General features: G+C 36.0%; 2 protein-coding genes across 2 annotated transcripts in view; one reads left to right on the plus strand and one right to left on the minus strand.

Annotated features, from left to right (window-relative positions):
• LOC144443089 (calcium/calmodulin-dependent protein kinase type 1D-like) overlaps positions 1-4,755 on the plus strand; it is a 115,565-nt gene extending 110,810 nt beyond the window's left edge. Inside the window, exon 10 of the mRNA XM_078132466.1 lies at positions 2,004-4,755. Coding sequence (XP_077988592.1) covers positions 2,004-2,084 — 81 coding nt within the window. The 3' untranslated portion in view covers positions 2,085-4,755. The remainder of the gene's footprint in view (positions 1-2,003) is intronic.
• Positions 4,756-8,829: 4,074 nt separating this feature from the next.
• Positions 8,830-11,645, minus strand: LOC144440820 (NADH dehydrogenase [ubiquinone] 1 beta subcomplex subunit 11, mitochondrial-like). Its single transcript, XM_078130233.1, has 4 exons — positions 11,473-11,645; positions 10,613-10,670; positions 9,741-9,871; positions 8,830-9,329 (listed from the first exon to the last, which is right to left on the minus strand). The coding sequence occupies exons 1-4, from the start codon at positions 11,643-11,645 to the stop codon at positions 9,176-9,178; spliced, it is 516 nt and encodes a 171-aa protein (XP_077986359.1). The 3' UTR covers positions 8,830-9,175.
• Between the last annotated feature and the right edge of the window lie 323 nt (positions 11,646-11,968).

The raw sequence follows: 11,968 nt of genomic DNA on the forward strand, positions 1-11,968 counted from the left end.
TCCCTCACTCTCCCTTCCTCCTCCCTTTCTCTCCCTCCCTCACTCTCTCTCCCCTCCCCCCCCCCCCCCTCTCTCTCTCTCTCTCTCTCTCTCTCTCTCTCTCTCTCTCTCTCTCTCTCTCTCTCTCTCTCTCTCTCTCTCTCTCTCTCTCTCTCTCTCTCTCTCTCTCTCTCTCTTCTCTCTCTCTCTCTCTCTCTCTCTCTCTCTCTCTCTCTCTCTCTCTCTCTTCAATTTATCCACATATGATTGAAATGTACCTATGGATTTTATCCTGGGCATGTTACTGTGCAGAGTATACGTTGTGTTTTCTATCTTTCTGAACAACTTCTGTGTTTAATTAGGATCTTAGCACTGTGCAAAAAAAGCCTGTTGTGAAAGAATCACTTTTATGAGTCTTCTGTTCCTTGATTTATTACATCAGGAAAAAGATGGCTGTAAACTTTGAATTCTTCTTGAGAAGGAAGCTGCATAGTAGACATGACTCTTTCCTTGAATGGAAACCAGTGACACTGTGTACCTAATTTTATTGATGGTCTGTGTGTGTATTCAGATGCAAAATACTATCTCTGAGCTATGCAAAGTATGAGGGCTGGTTAAATTGCTGTCATAACCCCTTTAACTTGTAGTCATATACTGTTTAATTCAAAATTTCATTTTACATTCTATGTGTTGATTGACTCTCACATTATGATCAACCTTATAGTCGATACTTTTTACGCCATCGTTTGTACATCAGTAAAATCAGGTGATGATTTCATTTTAATCTGTCACTGGTGTAAAAAAAAACACTGCATTTTTCTGTCATTTTTATCAAATTCCATCGCAATTAAGTATGCACGTAGTTGAGGGACTCGTTAAAATATACCAAAAAATGTACCAATTTTAAAGAGATGGAAGTATAAGAACATTGCCCTTGTAAATAACTGACTTGCATAACTCTGTTTGTAAGGGGACCCTGGAATGTACAGTGCATAGCACTAAGAACATCCTGGCATTCCGTCAAGTCCTGCTGGTATAATATTATACCAGCTATTCCATGCTATTACATAGTCAACTGACATGGCATTGTGCCTGTATTCCGTTGTGTCCGGTCTATCAGTTTACTCTATTTACATACTTTTGAACGGATTTCAAGGTTGATGAACATTTTTTCAAATAAAAGATGGCTTAGAAGATGTGATATGAAGAAGTTATGCAAATTGATTCAATTACTGTCATTTCTCTTTCTTTCAATTAGTCATTAGGTGAAATACTGCCCTCTGTTGATCAAACAAAGAACACTCTTTAGTGGTGATGAGTGACATGATCACAATATCTCAACACATCGCGATCTTATTTCTGCTGAAAGAGAAAATATTGAATACAGAAAACAATAATTTAGTTTACTTTCACATGTAATATTCGTACGCCATTCTGCACAATGAAAATTGTGTGCCAAAGAAATTGACACACAAAAGGTTGACCATTGATTGATTGTATAAACATGTGACAGTTTTACAACAGCCGACATCAGACCGCAGACTAATCAGATCCTATTACAAACAGAGAAAATAAAGAAATGAATTGGATTGCTAACACTTGGCTCAGAATGTTGGAACAGGAGAGACTTGTCTTACACACCATGGCTTAATAAGAACAGTTTAATGGTTTCTTTATGTGTACATGAATGATAGGGGAACTGGAAATATGTTTGTGAATGTGAACTGTTATTTAAAGTGGCCATAAAACTATTCTTATCAAAGGATTGAATGTAATGCAAGTCGCTGTACTTCCAACATGCTGTGCCAAGTATTTTATTAATCCTATTCAGTTGTTTACTTTCCCTGTTCGTAACAGCCGTTCTGTTCATCCACAGTCTGATGTCAGCAGTTGTGAAAATATTATTGTCTCTCATCCTTTAAATTTACTGTCTGTTGAATTTTTGTCGTGAACTAAAATCAACGAAAGCAATATTGGTAAAAAGTTTTAACACCAGTTTTGATATTTTGTATTTTTTTCAACAGCAAGCTTTCAATGCTACAGCTGTGGTGCGTCACATGCGAAGACTTGGACTGCAAGGCTCTGTGGACAACGGTAAAGACTAACTGGTTAGTCAAGTCAAGTCAAGTCAAGTCAAGTCAAGCTAGAAAAGAAGAAAGACATCGAGTGGCTTTCCATTATCTTTTATGAAGTTAAAGAGAAGGGGTTTTTAGTAGTTAGAATAAACCTTTGGAGTTTGAAAAGGAAAATCTTGAGTTAATGTTTAGAGTCCAAAAGAAACAAAAAATATTTTCTTATACTAAGTGTCTGAACGAAACCTGTACTGTCACTGTTAGTGTGTGCCAATTAAGACTTTAGACAACAACTCCTTCTCAATATTTACCCAGGATTCCCTGGTTTCCCACAATGCACCAGTCAAATGAAGAGTTACTCGTAGGTCAAAGGTCGCTATTTTCGAAGCATTGGAGGCAGTAATATCAGACCATCGTGTACTTTATATATACCTGATTTGAGCCTTTTGAAACTATTTCTGGAATCCATGATTTTAACTTCAATTATTTATAGGCCAAAAACAGAAATACTTTGCATGTTTTTACTCCTCATATTGTCATCAATTGCAACTGTTACTTTCAAACAACTCTATGAAACATGTTGTTGTTTTTTTGTAGTCGTCGTATCTCTTCGTTTCTAGTTTATGTTTATCCAAGTCTTGAAGTTTGCGATTCTCTTTGTGTCGGTTGTAAAGTGTGGCTATTTTTTTGGCCAGAAACTCTTTGTTTACTGGGAAATAGTATGGTCTGGTTCTATTTCCTCATTGCATATTCTAAAGTGTATACAACCCTTAACACTCAAGTAAAAAATTGAATACATTAATTTGCTACAGTCATTTATAACAGCCATATCAGACGTAGTATTACTATTTCAATATATTGCTTTTAATTATCAGCCCAGCATGTGATGTCTGTCAGTGTAATCAATCTGTAAACAATGTTAGCAGTGTTAGCAGTGCAAAGCAAATAAAAAGTCTGACTGGAGTGTATACATATAGGTGTCATGAAACACTGTCTAGATCTTATTGAGAGCCAATATATAATCACTGTTGTGATGCTGTCATTCACTGTAACCAGTGTGCTTTTTGTTAGCAGAAAACACTTTTTACAAAGTGGTTAGATTAGAAAGGCCACATACTAGGCTTATACATTAACCCATAACACCAAAGTAAAGTGTTTTCTGTATGTACCACAAAGCATCCATATCAAGTGTAAAAGTATACTGTTTCATTTGCTAATTGACTACATTAGAAAGGCCACATGCCTGGCTTGTACATAAACAGTATACTTTTAAACTTGATATGAATGCTATAAACGAGTGTAGCACATCGAGAAAGTGTTTTACTTCAGTGTTACACGTTGTAATTAAACTCATTGAAAGAGTATACTTTTACACTCCGATATGACTGCTATGGATAAGTGTGACAAATACAGTAAGTGTTTTACTTCTGAATCAGTGTTACAGGTAGTACAATCCATGTAGGTCAAATACAGTGCTGTCTTGTGTAAACATATTAATGAACGATAATTTTAGAAATTCTCAAACAACTATATAAACCACAAGTTTTCATTTACACATATAGAGATAGTATAAACCATTTGGGATTCATTGCCGTATTTTGAAATTTCAAACCACATGTGTCATGAGTGAATAGATGTAGGCGAGGGCAAATGTGACATATTATAGATTCACTGCGTGCTGTTCATTGCTCTTTTAGCTGATAACCTTGGTAGAATTATCGACAAAAGTGACCTTTTTAGATTTGGAAAAATGAAAGCAGACTGTTCGATGGGTTTTCCACATGGTCTCAATAAATGCACACCACCAGTAGTAGAATGTTCAACTTTGGTTGTTTTACATCATGAATGACATATTTGTTCCCGATATGAAGTGAACCAGAAGCAGAACAGGAAGTAATTAATTTGTCTGGCAGTCAGTGGACTTTGGAGTCATCGAGTTGGCAACAGCTTTGAAGGTGGAGACACACATCATACAGTCTGACTTTTGTTAGCCATCAGTAGCCATCAACTACCAGGTTTATTTTTTGATTTCATGTATTTCTGATCGTGGTCTGTAGTAAGGCTGTTTTATAGTTTGCAATAATTTGAATAAATTAGGCAGCAAAGCACTTGAAAGTTGGCGGATTTACTTCTAAATGTGAATCTGCCAAAAACTGAACCATAGCAGAGCAAAGGAAGATAGAGATAAGTATACCAATTGTTTTGATAGTTCAGTCAAGTAGGATTTCATCCACAAAATATTTCCCTTTTGAAAAGTCTATCTTTGACTACCACCATTCATTATCGAATACTATAAGACAGTTATTTAATATTTAGTGCAGTCTTTAGCACCACCTCACCTGCACTCCTGGTGTTGCAAATTTTGTAAAATGACAAACATAATTAACCCTGCCTCCACTCAAATATTGCGTTCATTTTATAACCTAACTTGTAGTTCCTGAAGGGGGAGAAGCCAGACTGATGTAATTTGGGTCCCATATTTGTCAAGTATTTATATTATTTTTTTTATTATTTAATCATTTGAAACAAATCAGTAGCCATATCTTTTGAAAACTTTGTTTATTTGTTATGTGCAATCATTGAAAAGGAGCCGTTTTAATTGTGAAATCTGTGAAAATGTGTACCAGTGAGACAGATAAGAGATTTCCACTGGACAAAAGGAGTGAGACATGTGCAAATAAATACACACACACACACACACACACACACACACACACACACACACACACACACACACACACACACACACACATAAACACACACACACAGTGCTACCCCATTCATTCAAAGGGTTGTATCTAGAAAATCACCTAGAATAAAACACGTACAAGAAATAAAGCAAATGGAAATAACACACATAGCATTGAGGGAAATACACTTAATATTACATACATTATAACAGCTAGCACACTATCTGTACTCGCGTTCGACACAAAACATGGAACATCCCATCCCAACAGACATATAAACACACACACACTGAAAATTCATTGCACTGGTCACCACAGCTTTTAGACTCAAAAAAAAACAAAAAAAACGGTCACATGCTCAGAAAAACTTTGATTGCTTTTGTTGTATTTACTCCTGTGTGCTTGATTTGTATTATATTGAACTTGTAATTTCTTGGGTGTTTTTTTTAAAAACTTATTTAAAATAATAGCCTGCTTTTCTGTAGACTCCGAGTAGTGGATGCTAGTAGTTTGTAATATTTAGCCAATAGAGTGAAGACTGGGCTTAATGCAGTAGTTGGTTTCATTGGCTTCACAATAAAACATGGACATGTATTTTCTGATTATGTACAAAATGCAGGGATGCATGTAAATTTGGTGTATTGCATTTAAATGTAGTGTCTTATATATATGCACAGTTTTTTCACCTTTTAGTGTAATTGGCTGTTGTTGAATTGATATCCGTAGTATTATGATAATGTTTACATATTTAGTGTGGATGTGTGTGTGTGTGTGGGTGTGTGTGGGTGTTATCAATTTACTCTTGTGGATATTGTGTACATTTATTTTTGGTATGATCAAAGTAATATTTATTGTGATGTGCCTAGAAGTTTTGTTTCTGATTCTTATTAGACAATGCTATCGTTATACTATAGGTGGTGTGAGTAGAAGTTTTACCCCAAAATGAGGGTTTGGTAGGCGTCACTCTGTTCACCCCCCATGTTTCTATAATGGTGCCAACCATTATTCTGAAAAAGAATAGGACTAAGCCAAATCATAGACACACCAGGGGGTGATCAGGTTAATCAACTTCACTGTTGCAAATCTTTTTTGGGGACACTGAAAATTGTACCTGTAGGCTTCAAAAAAAAATGTTTTCCATCAAGTTTTAGATAAAAATTAGTCAATGCAGCAGAAAAATAATAACAAGGTGGCAGTCTGCTTGCATCAGTGAAGTGTTAGGGCATAGGTTGTTGAAAAGGAATGAACTAACTTTTAAAAAAATGTGTGATCTCAAAATTAAATTAAATTAAAATTAAATTATTGGTGAATTTTAAGGGAAGGAAATAAAAAAGAGGATTTAGATTTAATTCAGATTGCTTGTAATTCCTCCATCTTCATTACAAATTGAGTATATCCCTGCTCTAGAGTTACAGAAATTTTTTGCAGAAAGAAATGTCTTCAAGAATAGTAAACAGATATAAACTGCTGGTCGGCAAGCAAAAAAGGAGGTATTTGTCCTTTTCAAGCACTGTAATTGTGTAGCAACGAGGAATTTTATGCTTTGAGGTGACAATCAGAAGGGTAATCATATAATGAATGATTTTTACAGCTGTACAGAACTCATGGAGCTGAAGAATGTGTCAACTTTGTACAAAGTGTTGTGATAAATAAAATCCTACAAAAAAGTAAAGTTTTCTGTGCATGTGTGTTTTTTTACTATAGGCAAAATATCTGTGTGTGTGTGTGTGTGTATTTTTACTATAGGCAAAATATGTGTGTGTGTGTGTGTATTTTTACTATAGGCAAAATATCTGTGTGTGTGTGTGTGTGTAAACAACTAAAAGCTGAAAACTGTCAACTTGCCGATTGCCTTGTATTTGTCGGAGACATTAGTTAGGGCAGTGTGTAGATGGAAAATTGAAAAACATCAGAGATGTGTGTTTTTGGTCGAAAAATGTGATTTATTGATTTTTTGAAAAAAAATTAAAGGTATGAAATGTTGTGGGATGATCTTTGGGATGGGTAGATGAAGGATTGTTCATGACATGGTGACCCTGACAGTGACAGAATTTGTTATTGCTGTGTGAAGTGTCATGACAAGTGAAATTATTCTCATAAGTTTATTTGCTACTCCCCCCCCCCCCCCCCAATAAATTGCACAGAGGTGATGAAGGGAATATATTTCACCAGTAGTTGACGTCACAGTCCTAAACAAAATGATCGGAGTAAAATTTGATCAAGAAGAACATTTGATTTATATTCATATACTGCACTTAACAGAATTGCGTTGTCTTTTGTGTGTACGTCAGGGTATATACAAAAGTGGAGATTACCAATGACTGGTAGACACTAGTCCATACAGAGGGAGTGTAACTGTAGTCCATACACAGAAAGTGTCAGTGTGTATGATTGGTAGATTCTGGTCCACACACATGGAGTGTTACTGGAGTCGATACGCTCCTGACTAAAAGTGGCCCCAAAGAAAGTCCTCAGATACAGAAAGTGTCAGTGTGTATGATTGGTAGACTCTGGTCCATACAGAGGGAGTGTTACTGTAGTCCATACACAGAAAGTGTCTGTGTGTATGATTGGTAGATTCTGGTCCACACACAGGGAGTGTTACTGTAGTCCATACACAGAAAGTGTCAGTGTGTATGATTGGTAGACTCTGGTCCACACTGAGGGAGGGTTACTGTAGTCCATGCAGTGAAAGTGTCGATGTGAATGTTGTTGAGATTTACAGTTTCAGGAATTGATTGGCATTATTCAACCAAAATACCCCAAACAAATTCACAAGAAAATGAAAAGCTATTAACTACCGGAATTTCAGACATGGTGTATACACCCCTATACAATACATTTTAAAGGAATGCCCCATGACTGTAGTTATCATTTTTGACTGCAAATAACTGTAAATGTCCATTTACCACTCCCACTAGTACTACCCCCCATTTATGAATTCAAAGTAGTACTTGCCACAAAATATTACATCTGACAAGGACAAGAACAAAATATTACATCTGACAAGGAAAACAATTCATAAATACATTAGAAATCATGTGAAGTTTGAGGCTGGAAGTTTTACCAGTTATCTTAAGTGTTTTGCTTCTGACTTTCGACTCTAGATGGCGCTCTTATAATCTGCTTCAGTTTTATTACTAGAAAGAGACATCTGTTAATAGCAACATGAAAGAATTCTAGTTTGTTCAGGGCCAGGTACATGTAGGCTGGTTGTGTAGTTACAGGAATCTCAAAGACAATATATAGTATATGTTACCATGTCCAGTGTAAGAACTAACACTAAAATATGTACAAAATGTCATTCTGGATAAACCATTTTTACAGAGTACTTTGCAAATAATTTTCCCTCTAATATACTGTGTGATCAGAAGGTACTGTTACTAAGTCAGCTGGTTCTAGTGTTGACTACATTCACTTTTACTTTGTGCATAAACAGAAGCCAAGTCCAGCACAAGTATGCTCTAAATATTATAAATTGTTGCCGAGTGACATTCACCAAAATTCTTTACACACCAAGTCTTCATCATGTTCAAAGCTTGAGATTTTGTTTCACTTGTTATATTCAATTATTGACCTTTCACACTCACGCGGATTTCAACAAATATAGTCCAAAGTATTGGATTACTTATAAGGCCAGCGAGAACACACTGCTATTTCTTTTCAAATCAACAGCAGTGTGGAGCTAGCAAACATGAACGAAAGAATAGAATGTCTACAGATTTTGCCACTAGAGGGCGACAACACCTTTCAAACACCTACATGGCTCATGTCTGCATGTTTGGATGACTTCACATCGCCATTAGACTGTAAGATACGTCGTGATGTTCAGCCCAATCAGGCTTCTTAACCACTGGCTGATAATGCAGCATGAATGTCTGTATCATACAGACTACATGGCCATTTGAGCAAGAAATCATTCCAATCTTCATCAGACATGTAATGTTGGAAATATTCCCGCTACCAGATTGTAATTTACTAGAAAAAAGTCTACATGTATCACACAGTTTAAACAAAATGACATAGACAAACAAAAGTTTTCTTCAAAGTCAAGTATTTAATTTCATACTTCTAATCAAAAAGCATTATATTTTATACTCATACACCTAGTAATCCTTGATTTTTGTTTTGGAAAACCTGTAGACGATTGAAACAAACATAACATTAGTGGTGTCAGCCAAAATCAACACTCTACAAAAAAAACTTGTCAAGCACCATGGAGGAGCTGAACAGTGAAAAAGAAACAAACCCAAAACTCCTCTTTACTGAAAGTGAACTTTCCCAAATCTGTATGTGCATACAGCTTACGACAGCTACACATGTAATATGCCTACAAGACCTGGCTCTTATAATTGTGGTGATTTCTGAAAATGATGGGAAAACAGACAATAAGTTCTATTTCAGCTCAAAAAGATTTACACACATTTACAAAGTTTAATATGCTGTTGGTTCCTCTGCTACCTCATCATTTTCGGGAAGGACAACAGAATCAGGATCAACGTAGTTGGGGTCAATCAATGGCTGACCCAACCTTTCTCTTTCTGCTAGTACCATTTCAGCTTCTTTATGGGCCCATTCCCTACCAGTTCTGCACAGAAAGAACAGAATAAAGATAGACTGCGTAAATCAACTGTCCACAACAACCATCCTTAAAATCAATGTATCCAAGTCAGATATCTGTGTTGTTGGTTTGTACAAGGTTAACATAACTAAGAAGGATATGACTCCCACAGGAACATCACAAAATCTGTACATTCATTTGGAAGGATGTACATAAAATGTTGACAATGCCTCGGCCTGTCACTGAGGTATTATTAGTAATTTGTGAATTTACTGTGTTGAAGGGTAGGAGTTATGTAGGTCTTGTTTTGGACATCAGTGAGTTTAAAGTAATTACATCACACAGCAAAGACTAAAACAAAAACATGATACTGACATCACTTGCTGTAATTAAAATCAGGGATAATGACAACATAAGATGACATAAAATGGTACTTACATGTCTGGCATGTAATGTATAAAAAGAGTTCCAAATACAAGTGCTATAGAGATAGTGGCAAAGAAAACTGTTCCATTTGTCCAGGCATCATTTATTGGATCTGTCTCTGACCAGCCATGTGATACCCAGTTCTACAAATGAAGAAGATACAGTGATTCATCAGGTAAAATGAAAGATGGCAAATAAACTGCCACTCCAGGAAATAAAGGCATTTTCAAAAAACTAATGGTAAAGTGTATTAAAAGACACTGTTCACATTAGGATTAAAATCTAGGTGTGAAATATAGTTGTTTGGTAAAAACTAGAATAGAAAACATTGGTTGAGAACAAATGAATTATTCCACATCACGTTTCTTAAGAGAACACTAATGTCTAATGCAATATCAATGGATCAAAATATGTTGTATTAATACATATGGCACTTTGCATTTGTTAAGACAAAGACATTTAGGTATTTGTGATCACAAGAGAGTTTTTTCCCATAAACCCTTGCAGGAAATCTTCAAAATGGCTGAATCCATGTCACACTGTTTTCCTAAGGTCTGGGAACCCCAGTAACAGAAGGTGGAAATCTGGTAAAACTGATGTCATGATACATTAATATACCATAATTTTGTTTGGGAACCCAGGTAAAATGACTGGGTAGATTGTACAGCCTACTTTACCACCTGTAACCAAAAACACTTTGTCAAGTGCATTAGGGCTTCCTGTCAAGATTTCAACGTTGACTGTTACTGATCTGCCATTTCATCACACAAAATAATACTTAAAAGTTGATGGCAATAATCAACAACAGTGTACTACTAAAGGCAGAAATAAAGCTAATGGAACTTTATCTTTAGTTAAAGTAAGATAAAATAGATTTTACTTACAGGGTCATTTGCATCATGTGTTGGTTCTCGTTCACCTTCCTTTATAATTTCTTCCACCCTAACACATGAAAGGGATATTTTTTTGGGTTTAAAATGAGAGAAACAAAACATGGACCTTTCAAAATGCAGAGTCAATACTATGACAGAACTGAAGTATTGGACGGTAATTACTAGTGTTCTCCCCACAAATCATTATAAAATTGTATGAAATGTACTAACAAATCATGTTACTGTTATTATTTTCATGTGAGAACATTGCTCTATTAAAAAAGGTCTTGGCAGAGCTCTAATTAAATTCAAGTTCAGCAGTACACAGTGAGTTAGACTTAGAGCATGGACGTTAGCACTGGTATTCATTTTCTGTCGTATGAAATTAAAACTGTTTTGATGTGACGACTACAGGGTACAACTACTAGGTATATTATTATTATAATGTAACTCATAATAGCTGTTTATCTGTGACGATTTCGTTGACTAGCATCCTCGATTTGAATCATGGCCACATTCTGTCAAGTCTCAGTTAGAACTTGAGTCGGTAAACCACACACGCATGAGTCTTCCATATTTAGATGATTTAGAGGAAAGGAAGAGATCTTCACGTTCACCTGGGGGTCATGACCTTTCCGGGATTCCAATTTCTCAGAAATTCATTAGCGGAAAATCTATTCTACATTTAACCTGTGCAATCATTGGAGATATTTGAATCTAATGTATTACACTAACGTCACCTGAAGACAACTCCACAAAGATTTCAGGGTGTAAAAACAATCTGCTTCAAATACTAGTATATCGCCATGAGAAAAGCCGGGGACAAGTGTACGTGCAAACAGGCCAACCATCGATACGGAGTTCACTCTTACCTTGCTGGGTCTACCTCGGTAGCTTTTCCAACAACAAATTCTGATTTTTTAGATTCTGATGTTGAACTCCAAGCAACTTGTTGACAAACTGTCGGCCTCAGAAGGAGAGTATTTCTTGAAATGTGGGGCACTAGACTTCGGCTGAGCCGAGCTGCCCTGCACAAGGACGCCATTTTGAATTTATAGTAATGGAATTGTCTTTGGAAGGGGTCCTACAGGGAAATTTATTTTGCACAATCTCAGTCTTATGATAATAGCTTATTCTAAAAATGCATAAAATCAATCTAATGCTTTTTATTTCATAACTATGAGACTAAATTTATCTTTTACTTTAATGTACCATTGGTATTCATCCAGCTCAAAACAGTCAAATGTCGCCCACATATTATGTCAACCCTCAAGAAAAATGAAATATCCCATCATAGCTCTCGTCAGAAACGAGACTGTTCGAGAGTGTTATTTTGGTGGCGCTCGTATATGACTTGGCAGACCACGG

This window comes from Glandiceps talaboti, chromosome 1, assembly GCF_964340395.1.
Source record: "Glandiceps talaboti chromosome 1, keGlaTala1.1, whole genome shotgun sequence".
In the NCBI taxonomy this organism is placed as follows: Eukaryota; Metazoa; Hemichordata; class Enteropneusta; family Spengelidae; genus Glandiceps; species Glandiceps talaboti.

Excerpts from the sequence above, each read along its gene's own strand:
- LOC144440820 (XM_078130233.1), bottom strand. The coding sequence starts at position 11,645 with ATGGCGTCCTTGTGCAGGGCAGCTCGGCTCAGCCGAAGTCTAGTGCCC. Across the intron at positions 10,671-11,472 it reads ACCGAGGTAGACCCAGCAAG|GGTGGAAGAAATTATAAAGG; the intron begins GTAAGAGTGAAC and ends TTCATGTGTTAG. Across the intron at positions 9,330-9,740 it reads ATACATTACATGCCAGACAT|AACTGGTAGGGAATGGGCCC; the intron begins GTAAGTACCATT and ends CTTTCTGTGCAG.